At 39.8% G+C, this 19,321-nt stretch overlaps 1 protein-coding gene across 2 annotated transcripts in view; it reads left to right on the top strand.

The window, feature by feature from the left end:
- The window catches only part of LOC108154122, a 40,861-nt gene that overhangs the window by 19,631 nt on the left and 1,909 nt on the right, over positions 1-19,321 (top strand). The window contains exons 2-4 of one of the 2 annotated variants that reach the window (XM_017284253.2): positions 979-1,030; positions 17,943-18,905; positions 18,964-19,265. In XM_017284253.2, the coding sequence (XP_017139742.2) occupies positions 18,023-18,905; positions 18,964-19,265 (1,185 nt within the window). In that variant the 5' untranslated portion in view covers positions 979-1,030; positions 17,943-18,022. Of the gene's footprint in view, positions 1-978; positions 1,031-17,942; positions 18,906-18,960; positions 19,266-19,321 lie in introns of both variants that reach the window. The other variant, XM_033389849.1, reaches the window with a different exon arrangement.

The following is a 19,321-nucleotide window of genomic DNA, read 5'->3' as shown; positions in this document are numbered from 1 at the left end:
GAAGGGGCTTTGCTTTTCTACTTGCCGTTTTGTTTTCCTACTACTTTTCTCTCCTCTATTTTGGTGCTTTATTAGCCACACTTTTAAGAATTGTTTGGCAAAAAATACAAAAAAAAAAGAGGCAGGCAAAGAGGGAAACAAGGTCAGGCCCAGAACTTTCCCAAAAAAAGAAGACAGCGGCGACAGATACGCAGCAGCCTCAGATGCAGAACAAACAATTAGTCAGGTCTGTGTGTGTCGTCTCCCCGAGCGATTTGTATCTGTTACCGCGGGCGAGATACGCGCATACGCGCGCCTTTTTTCACACTGCTCTTTTGGGTTAACGTTAACCCGTTTGCCAGGCCCGGCCGGCCAATTACATTACCCCGCCCCATAAGCCAATCCACCAACATGAATATATCTCTTAAAACAGAACCCAACAATTGCTTGATTCATGACTAAAAAAGAAGTCTGAAAACAGCTGGAGAAAGAGGAAACCGAGCAACAACCTACATAAAGTATCTTTGTATCTTTTGCAGTCTCTCTGTCTCTGTCTGTGTCTGTTTCTGTTTCTGTTTCGGTTTCGGTCTTGTGACGCATCTGTGATCCCCAAGAAACATAAAGAAATAAAACTGCAGCTTGAAGTTGTTGGATTCCTCTGTGGATGCCACTTGATTGCTTTTGATTGAGTCTTGTGTTTTTTCTGTGCTTTGCTTTCCCCCCCCCCCCCCCATTATTTCCCATTGAGCAAGAGTTTTGATTTCGATTTTCTGTGATTTGATTTGATTTCGTTTCTTTTCGAGACGATTTTTTGTTTTCATTTTCAATAAATCGCCCCATAATTGCACGCCCCGTGGTGGGGGGATTACCAATCCAGAGGAAAGGTCTACCCATGTGAAAGCTGCCATCCGCGAGGCGTGTGAAAACTGCTTTTCCGAATTGAATATATTTCACCATGTTCCTCAAATATTTTAATCGTTTTATCTCTCTCTTTTGCAGGCTGCACGCAGCACCCTTTAAAGATTTACTTAAGATTTGTGGAATTCTTCAGGTAACTATAAAACTTACTATATCCTCAATGACGTGCAGACGAACACTCGCTTAAAAAACATTGTTGCCTCAGTTTAAGGCACGTTCCATCCAGCTGCAGGCTCGGACAAACTATTCATAACTCACGTGCACGCAAACAGTGTTGCATGCCTCACTGCCTCTCTCTCACATTTAGAACCTCAAATCAAATATGGGTCAGTTTTTTGTAGAGTGCGAGAGCAGATACAAAGTAGTGTACTTCTTGCATAACTGTCCTATAAATGGGGTATACGGTGTTTCGAATGCGGTTTAAACATCATTTAGAATAGCCAGAATGAGCAAAATGTCTTCTAGAATGTCTCTCGATCTCTCTCGCGGAGTAGCTTAGCAGCACAGGTCATCTTTGCAAGCTTTTCTCTTAAAAAACTAGTATTATTTTAGTATTATTTCGGTAGACAAGAACTTTTACTGCTCTAAGGTTATTCTATATGCTTTTAACTTAATGGCTATAATATTTTGTCCAGTATTTTTGTTTAGTATTTTGCTTTGTATTTTATAGTATTTTGCTGAATATTTTTTAGTATTTTTTAGTATTTAGTAGTATTTTTTCTAGTTTTTTGTCTAGTATTTATTATTATTTTTCTAGTATTTGGCGGTGATCTTCCACTGACTTCTATAGCTGTAAAAAATATATCCCCACAGAGAAAAAGAGAGGTATTTCGCCATTAATTTCTTTTCTTTTAGTAGTACAATATTTGTCTACAGAGCACTCTTCTAGTCCATCATTTTACACTGCATTTTAGTCTTAGTTCTAATTGCCGCTAGTCATACGAGTATAATAAGCGCGCGGACTAACTGTTGAGCAGCACTTAAATGCTAATTTGCGGATTTGAGTGACCGTTGAGTGCCTTACTGTTCCCGTGAGTGTGTGTTTACTGCCTTCCAGCACTGTGTTTTTGTCTTCGTTTTAATTGCATCGAGAGACCCATTTAAATGTTGGCCCTTTTAGCCCCGATTCTCTCGGTTTTTGCTCTGCCGCATGCCGCATGCCGCGTATCGAAGGCCTGCCAGCCTTTCGAAGCAAATTGCAATTCCACGCACAACAAATGAGGTCGCCAGAGATCAACGATCTGTATCTCATTTGGTTTATGTTTCTTTTTTAACCGGTAATCCCGTGTGTCGAGAGTGTGTAACTGATGTTTTCAACGGGCCAGAAGAAGGCCCATCAGGGCTTCTATATTACCATTTCCTATTTGTATCTGATTCAGTTGTTAAATAAAATATATAGTAAAAGCATCATAATACGAATGATCCGTCCATACAAGCTTTATGGTATCTCCGATGCGTACCAAGGACTCGCTATATTTGAAGGCCCAAAAGATAAGTGGTACCACCAGGACGATCGTAACCACCTCGATATATGAGATCTTGAAGTATTTTTTAGGGATTGTAACGAGCCCATCGCAGTTTAGCTCACGGAATACTCCACCTTCCAGAATATACTTCGTGGAAGGGTCCGGAAGAGGAGCTCGGACTTTGTTCACTGGCAAATGCTGTCGAATAATCTCTGGATCAATAGCCCAAACAGGTCGCTTGACGTGCACCGATTCTCCTGCTGCCTCCCAACTCAGTTCATCTTCAGACAATTCCATGGCAGATCTGAACAAAAAGAGTGCAATTATAAAAGTCGAGCTACTAAAAGAAATATAATTTGTGCTGCCTTTGGTGTTGTGTTCAATGAATGAAAGATTTTTCTAGACCTAGTATATATGTAAATAAGTGACAGTTTGGAAAACAAGAAAACTATCGAGAAACAACAAGGCAGCCATCATCGATGATCGATCCATGATCCATCGATCCGCATTCGAGCATTACGATCTGTAGCTGCAATACTCGACTTTGAACGTTCTTCTTGATCATTTCATTTACTTGGGACTACGATAATCCGTAGCATTATGAAATGATATATACTCGAACTCGTTTAAGTATACATCTGAGGTCGTTCATGCTTGGTTGCCTGCCATCGATAGATCTTCGAAATTGCATTAGAGAGTAGAGAGATATCTCCCGATTTTCAAACAATGCGAATTTGTCAACGGAAATGATGAACGGCAACAATTGCCGACATGCAATGAATATAATTTTGTTTAGATCATAAATTTGCGTCATTCTCTGCGCACTCCTCGCATTTTGTATCTCTGAAATTGCGCAATTTCCCCTCTCAGAGTTAAGTATCTCAATTACTGTAGATTTTCATGGGACTTTTCCTACTTCTTAACATCCAAACTTGTTCCTCTAATCGGCTTAATACGGCAAATCGCTTCAGTAAACACACTGATCATCTCGTAATACGATTATCTGAACTTTGAACTTGAACCAAGCACAAAGTGCTCACAAATTTGAATACATTTTAACTCAAATGTGAATACATTTAGCAATCAATGCGGGAATGACAAAATGTGTATAAATAAACCAATTTCGCAATGTCAGCCGAGAGTTATTCCCCTCTTACCAGAAATATAAGCTACAATCGAAGGAAAGATATCGTTTATTGTACGTTTGTATCTTTAGAGAACGTGATGTTTGCTCAACGTTTCGTTTATGTTGCACTGATATTTGATAAATGTTTTGTTTATAAATGAATAATAATGGAAAATGTATCCTCTGTTACTGAAGATCTATGTATAAATTTTCCCCCTCTATTCGGTTCGAATCTGAATTAACGATTAAATTATCTAAAGATCATTGAATTAGAAAGCACTGCTGATAGTTTGTTTGTTCCACATGCCCCGAAATATCTTTTTACTGATCTCGCGATAGAATCATCCACACAGCTGTGGTAAAAGTTTTGCTAATCTCATTCTGTGCCTCGTTTTTGCATCAAACTTTATGTCTCTGGACTCCGGACATGGACATGAATATGGCTTGTCTGAGTGATTTTTTGTTTGGTTTTGGTTTTCAATTTCACTTGGACGATGCGGCACGTAGCCGGAGATACTACTCGCAGACATTTGACACATCACCTGACATGTCAGCCTGTCGGTCTTTTGAGCGCAGTGAGAGTTTTTCCAGCGCCAACAAATTCTTTGAGTAAAAGTGAACACACACAGAGAATTAATCCGAAAACGAGCTCAAGTTCAGCCGACGGGCAACGGCCAACAGCAGCAGGAGGCAAATTGTTTTGGCACATGCCAAAAATAAAAAGCTGAAACGATTATAGCCAGACCTGTCTGGATAGCCGAAAAAAGAAGCATTATAAATTCATTAGGCAACAAAACATCTTTAAAAATCTTTAATAATTATAGTTGGAAACGAGGGGGATCTTTGCTGAATACTCGAATATTTCTTTGTACCTCGCGTGACGCGTTTCGTTTGGTTTTTGTTTTGTGTTTTGATCTAGCCAAACCGCAAAACACAAAAACCAGCAGGGCCCCCAGGTGATAAGTTCATTTATCTGCTATACATATTTTTTGTTTTTCATCCGACGCGTGCTTCATTGAGTCTTGTGTTAATTTGTAATAATTAATTTGCGAATGGGCAGAAGCTTATAAATTATTATTTTTAACTCCCTTGGACACGACTGGAAATACCTGGGAACAACTGGGAATATCCGGTGTTTTCCCGCTCAACATTCCTGGAAAGTAGGTGGGGATCAGAGAATTGCAAGCATTTATTTATTGTGGTTAATATTTCTGGGAAAATATTGTATTTAATGCAAATGATAGTTATGTTCTACGATTATTATTCTAATTAGATTCCTTGGACATTTTAACAGTTTTAGTGAATTTATTTATTGGCTAAGATTGGATCTGTACTATAGCTATTTTCTTTCTCTCTCTCACGCACAATCTCTCTCTCCCAGTGTGACTTAGCAGAAGAGGGTGAATTTCATGTCGTAGAGAAGAAGAAATCTATCCCAGTAAGATTTTTATTCTAAAAATACCCCGAAAATACCCAGAGATACATAAAAAATAAAAACATACAAAAAAGATTTAAAGTATAAATTATAATTAAAAAATAAATAAAAGTATACAAAAATATAGTGTCGAGTCATGTGTGATTTAAACGTTCCACCTGGTTTAATTTTAAATTCTGGGCACTTTTTATTTTAAAAACATTTCATAAACAAGGTTTAAATTTATTTAAAATACTTTTTTAATTTAATTAGGAAAGAAAGTAATTTATTGATGTGTTAATTTATTAACAGCCATCGTTGATTTATATATACAATATTTATTGTTATTTTTGCATGCCTCTTTTTCAATTGATTGCCTTTCGCATCATCAATTGCCAGCCCAACCATTTTGCTGGCATGTGTTCGCTTTCAATCATCGTTGCGCTGGCCGACTGCACAATTACCGCGGCCAAAACGCGGAATGAGGCAACGTTTTGGCATACCTCAAATTGCATTTAACCGAACACGGAAGATGGCACCCCCCGCCCCGCCTCGATGGTTGCGTGTGCCACATGCCACTCCACTCCACTCCACTGTCTGTCGATGAGGGAGGTACTGGGTCTGTGTGCCTCCAAAATTGCATTCGCTCGCTGCAGCCTGTCATGTGGTGGGGGGGGTCTATATTTAAACGGGTTAATGTCTGGAACGGAAAAATCTGAAAATAAAACAGAGACGACAACGGATAAAGCCCCTGTTAAAACCCACTTCATTATTAGCCATTATCATTGTCATGTCATTTAGTTTAATATCAATGTGCCCTGCACATTGCAATATAATTTCTCCCCCCAACCCCCCTCTGCTAAGCGTGTGCCTCTAAAGCCCACGTGTACTTTGAGATTTTCCTCAATTTTCTACCGGTATTTTTCCAATTAGAGAATTGCGCACTTTGAGTATGGTTCTGTTCTGTTCTGTTCTGTTATGTTCTGTCGTTGCTTATGGCATCTGACATGCATGACACTCGTTTGGCCTGCCATTTCATATGTAATTAAGTAATCGTGTAATGGTGGCTAAGCATAAGCTCATTTAATATGATTACCCCTTGGGATCACAGCGGTTAGAACTGCGTAGAAAGACTTCTGGATAGACATGCACATTTCTCTAGCTTATTCCAGAAACAATTCAAACTTTTAAAGATTTTCTAAGGGAAATAATTTGATTTGTATTCACAGCCTCAATATTTATTGAAAATGAAGCTGCGGTTTGCAAATTTATAAATAAATGTATTGCTGATATTTTTGCACCATTTAAATATATAAATATTACTTGTTAATTGAATTAAATCTTGGAATATTTCCATTTGCCTTTAGGGAATTAAAAAGGTTTCCATTCTAAAGGGTGGAAAAATCCCTGTTAAAATTTGTATCAACTCTCTACTTTCGATTGAAACATTTCCACTCATTTGCCATTTAACCGCAGCTCAAAAACTACTCGACCATATCTCGCAGATACGTATATCCATCCATGCATCCATTACTTGCTACAGATCGAAAGATACGTCTGTTTGCTCAATTCGTTAGCCCGTCATGAATGAAATCGACTGACTTGGCTTTTAGCGTAGTGCCGAAAAATAAATTAGCAGAGAGCCGAGCATAAATCAAAAGCAAGTCACTTAATTTTACTTTAATTCATTTTTATTGTGCCATGCCATCAATAAATGTTGTTGTTGCTGCTGGCTGCCTTTTGGTATTTGATTTGGCAATTTTTCCTTCAAGATAATTTCATGCGCATTTGTTTGGTTTGCATTGGGGTTTTTTATTATTATTTTTGTTATTGAAATTGGAATTGCAAGTGGAATTTGTAAGCAATTCGAACGTTAATTGAAATTCAATTCAAGTCCACGATGAATCGAAGTAAGTGGAGAGCACCCAGACGCCAGGGTTTTTGCGACAATTGCAATGCAAAAAGATTTTCTACATTTTTCTACTTTTGTGTGAGATGCATATCAATTGTTCAAATTTATAGCAACAGAAATATATACATATATAGTAAAGAAATAATAGAACTCGGGCTGTACTAGCTGTTCAGCTACTCTGTGAGAGAGAGAGTCATCGTTTTCTGTACGGCTTTGGCTTTGGAGAGGCTTACTTCACATCTTCTTGAATAACCCTGTATTCTCTGACTTTTAGTAGAATTTTTTAAACGATTATTAAAGATTATTTCATGATATTCTTTATGCACATTTTTTGATCAACTTGTTCCCCTTTTCTTTTGAAAGGAAGAAGGGCTTATGTTGAACTTCTTTCGAATCAGATGCCCCATCAATCAGTTGTCCCAAAAATCAACCAAAACGAAGGAACCAAATATCAAGAGAACCCTTCAGCAGATGCCAAGATGCGGCTTGCCAGATGAATGCATTTATTAGCAGCCGTCCTTCTAGATCCGAAAAGATCAGATCGAAACGGAATGGACCCCAATCCGAACAAAAAAGCCCCAAATGTAACATTTTTGTTTTTTTTTTGGCAGTTGGCTGGACACTGAAAAAATTAAAATAAAACTAAAAAAAAATCGGTATGGAGTTGGAGTTTTTTTGCAAGCAAAAATTTTCTCACGTAACAAGTACAACAGGCCCCAGACACGGAGCTGCGGGAAAAACTGAGCAAACTGAAAAGCAGAAAACCAGAGAGTAGAGACTAGAGACCACAGACCGGGCCAAGTAAATTGCTTGTGTGTGTGTGTGTGTGTGTGTGTGTGTGTGTGTTTTTGGTTGGCCAATTTTTTGGCGTCTGCGCAATCCATAAGAGGGCATTAAAGTGGTGCTGCTGGTGCTGGCTGCTGCTGCTGTTGGCCGATTCTAAATATCAGGCAAGGCGATTGCAAGTAGCAACAACAACAACCTTGGCTAATGGCCAGTCAACGGCAACTGACACAGGCGATATCATGCACCCCGTCTTGGAGGGGGGCCCAAAAGCTCAAGTTAATGGCTCACTGACTGGCCTTTCCATTGCATATTCCTCGTCCGCCTCTTCAAACTCTGCTGCAGCATGTGTGCCTGCCTGGCTGCCTGCAATTTGCTGGCCCAAAACTATGACTAAGCCCTGCTTATCTTGGCCAAGAATTTGACTCTTGCTCTTTTCGCTGGCTCCGCGAGTACTCGCATAAAGTATCGGAATTTGAGTGGAAAATTTTCACACGAAATTCAACAAATGTTCGTTAATTGCTTGACAAAATAAAACCGCAAAAAAAAAAAAAATAACGAAGAATAAACGAGCCAAGCAAACAGGGGGACAAGAATTGGCATTGGTCGAGAGATCTCTTTGATATATCAAATTATCATTTTGCACCATCACGATGATCGCTTTGGGGCCGCCTCACAAAACACTTGTCTATCAGTCCGTCGCGCAAAGGGTGTCAACGAAACACCTCTAGAAAATGTATTCACTTGTCTGTTTCCGACCATAATCCCATAGAGCTGGAGGAGAGCCGACAAATTGCAGGAATAAAGTACAGCTTTGTTGGAATATTCCTCAGACCAGCGGTGGGCATGAAATTTGAACAACAACAGCAAGACTTCGTCCAGACATGGCGTGCATTTTGTTTTTGCATTCTCGGCACCGAGTCGCAGCTGTCTTTTAATGTAATATTCGCCAAATTGTTCGCAGAAAAAGCAGATTAAAGAGAGAACTCGTTGGAGAACTGTATAGCGATTAGATGAAACCAATTGAAAATTGAATCTCTACAAAATTTTTAATGATATGAGTATCGGTGTATCAATGAAAATTTCTAACGAAAACAAGACTTGATTTCAATAAATTTCATTCCTCCGAACGACTTCAGACAAAGAGCTATCATAGACGGCTGTTTTATGCTGTATCCAATCACGGTATAAACTTTGATTCCAAAGTCTGTTGTAAAGCATTGGAAAACTTTGATCAACCCAAAAGTTTCCTCTACGCCTTTTACGACAGCCCCACAAATAAATTAAAACAACGGAAAGGTATAACAATATTGTAATAAAATCATTAACGAGTCATCAATGTGGATCGATATTGCCAGAAACATTTAGAACAACAGTCGCCAGCTGCCGTGACTAAATGGGGATACTCCCAAATACCGAAAACAAAACCAGAAATATGATAAGAGTTTATAAGTTCAATTGAATAGATAAGAGGAGCTCCACGAGTAGATTTTATGAGTATGATAGGGCTTCTCCCAGAAAACAGAGATGGGAATTTATGGTTTACTTAATGTGATTACCCATCCACGAATGGCTGGAATAATCATTGGGAGTCCTCATTTATGCACAGCCATGTCTCAAGTCAAGCACATACTTGTACGTAAAATAATAATAATAATAATAATGATGATGACAACCCTTTGGCTTTAGCCATGAAGTCATCTCCCGTCGCCCATCGAGACACCACCTCAGGGAATTTGTGTACAACGCCATATTCCATATTCGTATGAGACACGACACTCGATTGGATCACAGATTCTTTCACTAATTGTTGTTTACAAAAAACTGACCATTCCCATTGCCATTGCCGTTTCCAGCCATTCTCTAGATACATTTGCTGGCTATTTATTTTCACTTTCCGCTTGTTGGAGATAGAGAGAGAGATGGAGAGGATTGTTGATGATAACCAGCCCAACCTGTCCCGTGTAATCGTTAACTTTTTTAATGGGGTTCGGTTCGGTTCTAACAGAATCAAGAATTCGATTTAATCGAATCGCAGCTGGTGGCTCCACACTGGGGATCTACAATACCTGTTCGAAACCTGTGCTGTGTGGCTGCTTGTCTTTTTCGTTATTCAATCAAATATTATTAATCGATGATGCACACGCTAAGGCTCAGGCTCAGGCACAGGCTTAGGCTCTTCCCACCTGATAATTATATTTTGAATTTGATTAATTTTTTACCAGGCTGCATTTTTCCTTAATTTTTGTTTGTGGTATTTTCTAGCTTAAATTCGTTTTTTGCTGCTTCTGCTGTTAGCATTGATGTGATAAATAAAACTGAAATCGTGTTTGAACGTTCTTGAGTTCTTTTTATTTATGGCATTCATCATTAGACGCCAGCATGATTTGAATGAATAAATAGAGGCCCAGAACCCCGTAGCCTGTGACTGCGACTGTGACTGTGACTGGGTGTGAATAATAAGGAGGGAGTGTGCGACTCCTCCTCCCCATCCCGAGTGACTGGGGCACTTAAGTAGCAATGCTTTGTGTTGTGTCCAGCAGTAGTTCCGCGTTGGGATCGATCCATTCGAAATGCCGTACTAAAACATTGCCTAACCATCGGAGGGGATTAAAAATACGTATTACATTGGCAGAGAAACTCTCTCTGCCGATAAATCCTCCTCTCTCTCTCTGTTTCTCTCTAAGCCGATCCGATAATTGTAATTCCTGAGCTCCAACTTTTACCGCCTCGGGCTACACTCGACAGCAGATAAGATTGCAAACAAAATTAATTAAAAATATCAAAAGCAGACAGCGGCCAAAGCAACATCAAATCAAACTACAAAATAAAACTCGAAATTCAATTATGAACAATGCCTGGATGTTGCAGCCATGCAACAAAATGTCAAATGGTCAAATCAAAGTGGTTGTAAAACTGTCGAGGGGCTTATGAGGGGCTTCCAGGATTCACTGACTCACGGGCACAGGAAATGATTCATTTGTGGGGTTGGACAAAAGAAGCTGACAAAAATGTATCCCAAAAGGGATGGCAATCTGTATCTGTAGTTCTGGGAAATCTTTAACAGAATTCTGAATGGGCTTGAAATCAGTTTCCATTAATCTTTTATCTATCTTTAAGGGAGGTTCTGTTAAACCAAGATCTGTGAAATAGTAGAAGAAAGTATTACCTCTCTAATTCTTATTAAGGCCAGAGCTACTCGAATAGGGTAACGTACACTCTGTAAATGATATTTTGCAATCCAAAGTAGAGAAATTGTTTTGTTTTTTTATGAAGCCGCAAGACGAGTGCCAGTACCATCTGGCGGGGCAATATATCAGCTGGACTACAAGCTGTGAATACAAATGGTTGCCAAACTGTACGACTACGATTTCGAGTATTGCGGCAACAGAGAGGCATCATTGCAATGCAGTTGTTATGGCTATACCCTAGGGTATAGGGAGGGTATTTCTATTTTGAAATGCAAAAAAGATACCCGAGAAGATAGAAGATGGAACCGGCTGTCTGTTATTCTCCCCCAACTTTCAGCTTTCATAAGATCAAATCACTATATAATATGGACCAATGGATCTGCCAGGGTATCCATTGTTTCGACGCCTAGAAACACACACACATTAGGCATCATTTTGTCGGGGCTTTTAGCATGTTTTTCATTTCAGCCATTGCTTAATTAACCCGCTTAGACGGCATTTTTTTCTATTAACCAATAAATTGTTTGGGGCCCAGCAAGGGGGAGACGAAGATGACAAACCATTTACATGGCACGCCCACAAGTGCCCCATTGTGACGTTGGGACTGGCGGCAAAATACACAAAACAAGCGGCGAAAAATTTGTATGGGAACTACGAGTGTTTCTGCGCATTTCTCAGCTATGTGCATAGCTCTAATCTCTAATAATAATTAGAAAAAAAAGATCTCCGCAGAGCTTAACTTTCTCCCAGAGACACATTCGCGTAGAGGCCGCGAGGCACTTTAATTAAAAAATTGCCCATGCATAAATATTGGCTTTGTCTTTGGTGGATAATTCTCCACAGATCTTTATTGTTTGTCTTCTTAAAAGGTTTTTTGTTTTTGTTTTGCAAAAAAAATATGAATACGCATAAATTATAGCTGAGAATTCGATGTATTCGAGGGGATCCAGTTAATCCAGTTGTATTTAGCAGCGAATATGATTCATTAAAACATCAATTGAAAATAGATCTCGACAGTGCAGATCATGGTGCTGTAACCACGAATGGATAGACATCTAAAGCCAATGAAGACCATCCCACGATTGCCTGTCATAGCCGTTTTTATAAGCAGTATTACAAAGCACAGGGTGTGGATAATACCTCTGACTTAATCCAAGATAAGTCCACGAGCCCATCAAACGAGAATTTTTATGGTAAATGATCTGTGGATCGTACTGGAACTGTTCATCAGGCTTTGGGTATTCGTAGGACTCTGGCGGTATATTTTACTGGACTTAAGCAAAAACATAAGCGAAATATTAAAAATACAATATAAATTGTAAACAAAATGATGTCAAGGCATTCACTTTCAAAAAGAGCCAAGAAATTATAATACAAAACAAAATGTATGAAAGGTGCTCTTTTTTTTAGAGGAACGAAGTTCCAATACACTACTGCTCTTGAATAGGCGAACAGTAAAGGGTTCATGTACTCTTATTACTAATAAGCTCTAAGCCTTTGACACATAATTACTAGAAAGTTTTGTACCCTCATGGAATGGTAATACGATTTTGAATTAATATATGCCTCCGATATTAGCCCTTGAATCTTTGGATATACGATTTTTTGATAGAATCACTGAAAGCATTATAACGTTATTCTCTCTCTCTCTCCCAGTGTAGCTTAGTAGTAAGAATTGACATTCCTGATGGGACCAAAGAGTGTACCCTCCGAAAAGAGTATTCAAAAGAGAATTACGCAGGCAAACAAAATATATATATAGTATATACTCGTACATATATATAATTTGTAAAACAAAAAACCTGCTGCGGCTACTTCAACTCAATTAACCCACCAACAGCAGCCGCAGCATTGTGTTGGATCAACTTTTGAGCTCCCATTAAGGCTCCCCAGTCGCAGCACACCCTTCCCTGCAGCCCCTGACCTCATTAAACCGAAACATAGTACTCTCGTAAATCTTCCTGGACCTCTCTGACGTCCGACCAACACTATAACAAATATTTGCCATGATATTATTTCACTCCACGTTTTGTTCTTTCTGCCAAAAATTGTTTCTGCTTTGTTTTTTATGGGACAATTTGCTTTATTTCGGTCTATAAAAAGAAATTAAAGCAAATTGCGGGGTTTTTTTCGTTAACACTATTAATTGTTAATGTCTGGGGATTAGGTAAGGAGAATTCAAGTGAATTTTGGCACAGCGCAAATAAAAGTAAAAGAAAAGACAAGCCAAAACCAAAACCAAAAGACAATGTCATTTATTTCTTTGTTTTGTGATGAGAACTGAATTTTAAGTTACGGAGTTACGGCTGAAGGTTACGTACGGGAGGAGATAATCTTAGTAGATTGTACATGTGTGATACCATAGGGGTAAAATTATATGAATAACACGGTCTAAAACATTCGATTAAAGTGCGGGGGAAGTGCAAGCTTCTTACAGAAGTGGAGACGAAGGATATAAAGGAACTCTCACAGAGTTGCTTAGCAGTAAAGAGTGGAGGGCACACAACATCTCTATCCATCTCTTGGTCTAACCCAGGCAGACTCCTAAGAAATCATTTAAAAACAACTAAAGTCAACAAACGATTTCTACATAAACGCCTTCGAAAAGGGATTTGTACGACCGTAGGTGGTAAAACCTAAGAAGATTAAGCAGTTGTAATACTCTGAATTTCCCATTCAGCTACCTGCAAGGGAGCACAGCCCAACACATTCCCACGTTACTCAAAAGGTACAGATTTAAGTACTCGGGAAAAGGGCTGCCAAATATGTGCCTAATCTTTGCCACCACAAAACCCCGCACTTGATTTCTCTCTAACGAACGACAATAATAACAATAATGGTAATGGTAATGCTAATGATGCTGCTGGGGTTCTGGCTGGGCTCCTTTTGAGGTGTGGTGTGGTGCGGTGCGGTGTGTCTGTTTGCCAATCACTTCCATACAAATTTATGGCATACATTATAGTTTATTCAATCATTCAATTAAATGCATTCCAATGCGTTCGCACGTTGACTTCCTTTGCGCCTTACTCTCTTTGTAACTCCTCTGTGTCTCGCCCGATCTCTACTCCGAGTGGGGCACATGACACACATGCCCAAAAAAAAAACACACACACAACAAACAAACAAACAAAAAGTATACGTACGAATACGAATTGCGAAACTGTTTAATTTAGTTGCGAGTCACTTTTTTTCGTATTTATTTTGAGACATTCTTTGGAGCCGCCGGGCCTTGTCTGGGGTCCGGAGCTCTGAAGCTGAGGCTGCGGCTGAGCCCCCGATCAGAATTTTCGATTTACGATTTATTTAACCTGACACTGGCAGCCACACACCGAGCCAGGCTTAGAGCTAGAGCCACGGCTAAATTGATATTTCTCTGCTCTTTTGAGTAAACATTAGAATCAACTTTTTCGAAATTTGCTGTTGACACAGTTTATGCCCAGGCAATCGGCCGCCTGCACCTGAGTATCTCTGTATCTTTGTATCTCTGCGGGTCCCTGAGCGAGCGCCGCTAAGAGCCAGGTCTTAACAATAATAAATTGCATTCTCAGATGCCTGGCCTGGTCTGGCCGGGCCTGGCCTGGCCTGGCCTCTATTGAGAACTCTCGAGTGGCTCGAGTGTTTTCAATCTAAACAAATAACTTGGTTGTGGTTTTGCATTTTAAGCAGCCTGGGAACACACACACTGGAGCTCTCTGGAACCCAAATTTAGCTGTTAACAAGCTACAAATATGAACAGAAAATGCTTAAAAATATACACTTTTGATAAATGACTTGGCAGTTTGTCTCCCCAGCCATTGTTTGCATTCAAAGCTGGACAAAAGATTGCCCGAAACAGAAACAGAAATAGAAACATCCGTATAATATAAGTTGAAAGCGTTTACCATTATTATATGATATGATGATCAATCAAGAGGTAGCATTTCGAAAAAAGTAGCTAAAAATGTGCACAAATCAAATGCTGACATAAGTAAAAGTCTTTGTTAATGATTGGCATCTGTTTCGATCATTAAATGGTATTTATTGAAACGCGATAAAGTTCTCCAGCAACGCGAAAGGAAGTTGTTAAATTTCTCTCTCCATCTCGCATCAAATTTCGTCTTTTTTCAGACCCTTGGGCGCTTTGAAACGCTCCTGTCGTGATTTGATTAAAATTTTGCACACAAAACTGTCGTCCACATGGCAAACACTTCCTCATTACGCCTTTTGCATTATTCTTTTAAACGAGCGCTCATTTTTGTATGAAAAGTACAGTGGAGCGTCTGTTAGGAGGTAAAAATCGACTTGGGGAGTCTTTCGGTTGAGGAAAATCTGTAAAAAAATTCTACTACTAAATTTATATAAATATCTGAACTTGCTTTTCAAGCTAATGGATAATGGATAGTTCATTCTTAATGGAAATTATCCATCAAAGGGGTCCCATTAGGTATCTTTTAGTCGTTATGAATCATTACAATTATAAATAATTATAATTCTAGCAGAGATCTATCCCTCTAAGAGTTTTACTTCCGATTATAATAGCTATTCCCAATCTATAGCTCATCTTTCACATCTTTCTTTAATAGATCTTGATTTTTATAGAAGTTCGATCGTAAAAACCTCAGTTCGAACTATAGACGTTTGACTGTCTATTTATTTTGTATACACGTTTTTTTTCGTTAATTTAATGTCAGTTGAGGTTTTTAAAATGCGCGCTCACGCACTGTACAAAACTTTGCAATTATGGACACCCGGGGGGAAGTAGAATACAAAAAAGGTGGAAGAAAACCGAGGAAAAGGCATAAATGATAATGGCTGGGCTGAGGAATGAGGTAGGGCAGTGCAGGGCAGGGCAGTGCAGGGCAGGGCTCCATACAAAACAATTATTTAGTTTTTGTTTTTTGTTTAAATTTTCTTACAAATTCAGCGCGCTTTCTTTGCCTTCTTTTTTCATCACGATGGTGATCATGGTGTGGAGAAAACGAAAAGAAAGACGACAGAAAGAGCGACAGCAGTCGATGTCAATGGCCCCAAGGGATGGGAATGGGATGTGTGGGATACCAACTACTGGGCTTTCTCATATATGTGTGTGTGTGTGTATGATTATGTTTGCGACGAGTGTATCTATGAATGGAGATGGCAACCGCCCGCATACGTTGACATTTACATAGTACAACAAAGCATAAATGGATGTTGTGGTCGATGTCGAAGTCGAAGTCCCCATCGAAGACGAAGACTTGAACAGCAAAAAAGTGAAAGCCAGCTACTTTATTGACTCCCCAAAGACACCTGCAGACACTCAAGGTCATTGCATAGAAAGAAACAACACACATACCCATACTTTTATTACTAATGATATGGCCATAGACCTGCCTTTTGTCCGAGCCCGAAGTTGAGGCTGAGTCCGAGAGGGTATCAACTTCCTATGGAATTGGCTTTTTTCTGCCGCTGCTGCAATTGCTAGCCAGCTAGCCAGTCAGCCATAAATTACCATAAATTCCAAGCCTTAATATTTATATTTCTAAATCACGAGCACGATTTCTTTTCAGCTTTATAGTTGGTCATAAAAATCAGAGTATATCACACGAAAACAGAACAGAAAATTGCGAACATGATTAGATAACCCACAGAGCCACACAGCCACAGACCAGTTGTCGCATGCAGGTAGCAGGCCCCTCCGATCAGATTTAGATTAGACCTAGACCACCGTATCCGTAACACACAATGATAGGCATGACCGTGTAGAATGGTGCCAGAAGCTAGTGTTTCCAATTGAAGATAGACCCCAGTACAAATATGATTAAGTGGTTCAAGTGGAAATCAAACCAAAATGGCTGGAGGATACGACTAGAGGATACCTAAACTATAATGTTTATAAATATGTATAGTCAAAGGAGAAATTTGGCAACAGTTTAACATAAACAACACCCTTATCGGAGAGACTGTTGTCGAGCAGCGATGTGTTTTGTGTGTCTTTCAGGTGTGGTTTTTTATAAGATAAAATCTTGGAGAAATGGTGTAATAGAAGCAAGAAGTCGTTAGACTATCTAGAAGGTTCGGAAAAGTCTTCCTCTGTCTGTCACAGACATCTGAAAAATACCGATATGCCCTGGCCTCTCTACAAATACCGCGCACAAAAATTACCTTCCACAGACCTCAGTTCTAGCCACAGTGTCTCATACACAGAAGTGTAGCCCCATTTTCGTGTTAGTCCACAGACAATTACAGCCACTGGTATTCGCAGGTATATTCCATATAGAAAATGCAACCAAAACATCTGCCTTTGTTGTTCCATAATTTGCGACACTTAAGCAGGGCCTTTCAGGCGTTTAAATCACTCTTGGATACTCGTTGTAGTTGCATCCTTAACTAGCTGTTTAGCAAACAATTTACTATCTGAATACAGCTGCCGGAGAAGGAGTGTTAATTATGCGGTAATTTATTATTACAATCGTGGTTGAAACTCGCCTTTCGGTGCAAGTACTCGCCAAATCTTCAAATTGGGTGTGAATTGGTGCCTTATGAGGAGTGAAAGTGTGTGTTCGCCTTTTACCTTTAACTTCTGTGAACAAAATGAGAGTTACAACACGTAATTGGGTAATTTATTTTAATATATTTATATTCTATTGGAGTTCCGTTTATTTTAATTACCTTTTTGAAAGTATGATCTTTTTTTTATGTGGAAAATTTTTATTTTATTTTAGACAAGTTTACTGCTACCTTTCGTGGCAACTTAATCTAGTTTTACATGAATAGTAGATCATATATATATATATCACTTTTCGGAAGACCGTTTATGGCTAAAAAAAAAATTTTAATTGCAATTTTAAAAATTAAAAAATTGTGTTCGTTTTTAATATTTATTTTAATACAAATAATAAGCATTTTATACTTTTATTTCAAAGATTAAAAACTGATTTTTATTTTCAATTTTTATCATAAAAGCTTAAAATATGAATTAATGAATTAATTAGTAAATTAATTAAAAAAATGTTTTTTTCCATATATCAACTAAGATATGCTTCTGATTTTAGTAATATTTAAATTATTAAATTAATTTATTTTGAATAGTTTTTTATTTTATAAAATTAAAATCTTATAATTCCTTTCCTAAATTTCACTTTTGAAAAATTCGAATTATACTAAACATATACTCCTTTTTTCTATTGCCTTTCAGATCTGTCAAATTTTGACATGTTGGTGGATACAAACGGATTTTGATCCGAATAATATATAGTTACAACAACCGAAATCATAATGGAGAACAGCAACAGAAAGTTGAAAACAATGGAACCCCCCGCAACGGAGACGGTCGGCTCTGATGAGGTGGACTTTATTGTGGCACCGCACAACAATAACAATGAGTACGAGGATCTGAGGAGCGTCAGTCAAGCGGTGATTAACACCAAAGCAACACTAACAATCGCACCAACAATCACACCAACAACAATTACACCAAACAACGAACCAAATGTTGCCAACAGCAACACCAACAGCAACACCAACACTAACAACACACTGAAGAAGTCCAAGGAGCGGCGCACACTGTTCCACTTTGGCAGCAGCAGCAGCAAAAAATCGAAGGAGGAGACCAAGGCCAAGGAGTCCAGGGCTAGCCTACCACCCACACCCACACCAATGCCACTAGTTCCCATTGGAACACCGCCGCGACAGCACAAGTTCGTGAAGAGCAACAGCCTGGCCCGATTGCTGGGCAACACCTACAATGCCAAGAAGTTCGAGAAGCAGGAGCAAAAGCGCCTCGAGGGGTGCAAGTTCAACACGTACAGTGGCCGACGGGGCCGGGCAGGACCCTATCTGGAGCGCTTCAAGCGGGTGTCCAAAGAGGATGGCGACATCGCCGGCGGGGGGGACAACGAGACAGTGAGGGTCACAAATGTGGTTACCCTCACGACGGACTCGCGGGATCTGCAGTATGGCAGCCGGCAGGAGCACGTGGGCCGCCAGAGCAGCAGTAACCAGGAGCAGCAGGATCAGATGAGCAGCTCGAAGGCCATGCGCACGCTGACCCGCAGCCTGGGCAAGTTGTGGAAGCGCACACACAGCGTGGATATCAGCACACCCGATCCGGAGTTCAAGGTGTCGTACCTGGGCAACGTGCTAACTGGATGGGCCAAAGGTGAGTACTCCTCCCGATCCGCATACGAGTCCCGGAGCTAATTTTGTTCCTCCAGCAGGTGAGGGTTGCGTGGAGAAGCAACTGAATACGCTGTGGCGCAACTACACGCAGCACACGAAGCCGGATGTGATTATGCGACTGAAGGTGTGTGCCTCTGGGCTGAAGGCCACCACACGGCAGCACGGACTCACCGAGTACTGGGCCCATAGGATCACCTACTGCTGTGCCCCAAAGAACTATCCGCGCGTCTTCTGCTGGATCTACCGCCACGAGGGCAGGAAGCTGAAGCACGAGCTGCGCTGCCATGCGGTGCTCTGCAGCAAGGAGAAGATAGCCCAGGATATATGCGATACCTTGCGAGTGAGTCATCCTTACTGCTCTTCCAATTAAACTCTTACTCATCTTCTACTTGACCT

Source organism: Drosophila miranda, chromosome 2 (assembly GCF_003369915.1).
Source record: "Drosophila miranda strain MSH22 chromosome 2, D.miranda_PacBio2.1, whole genome shotgun sequence".
In the NCBI taxonomy this organism is placed as follows: Eukaryota; Metazoa; Arthropoda; class Insecta; order Diptera; family Drosophilidae; genus Drosophila; species Drosophila miranda.
Note: the sequence above shows the minus strand (reverse complement) of the source record. Positions and strands in the feature narration are given on the sequence as shown.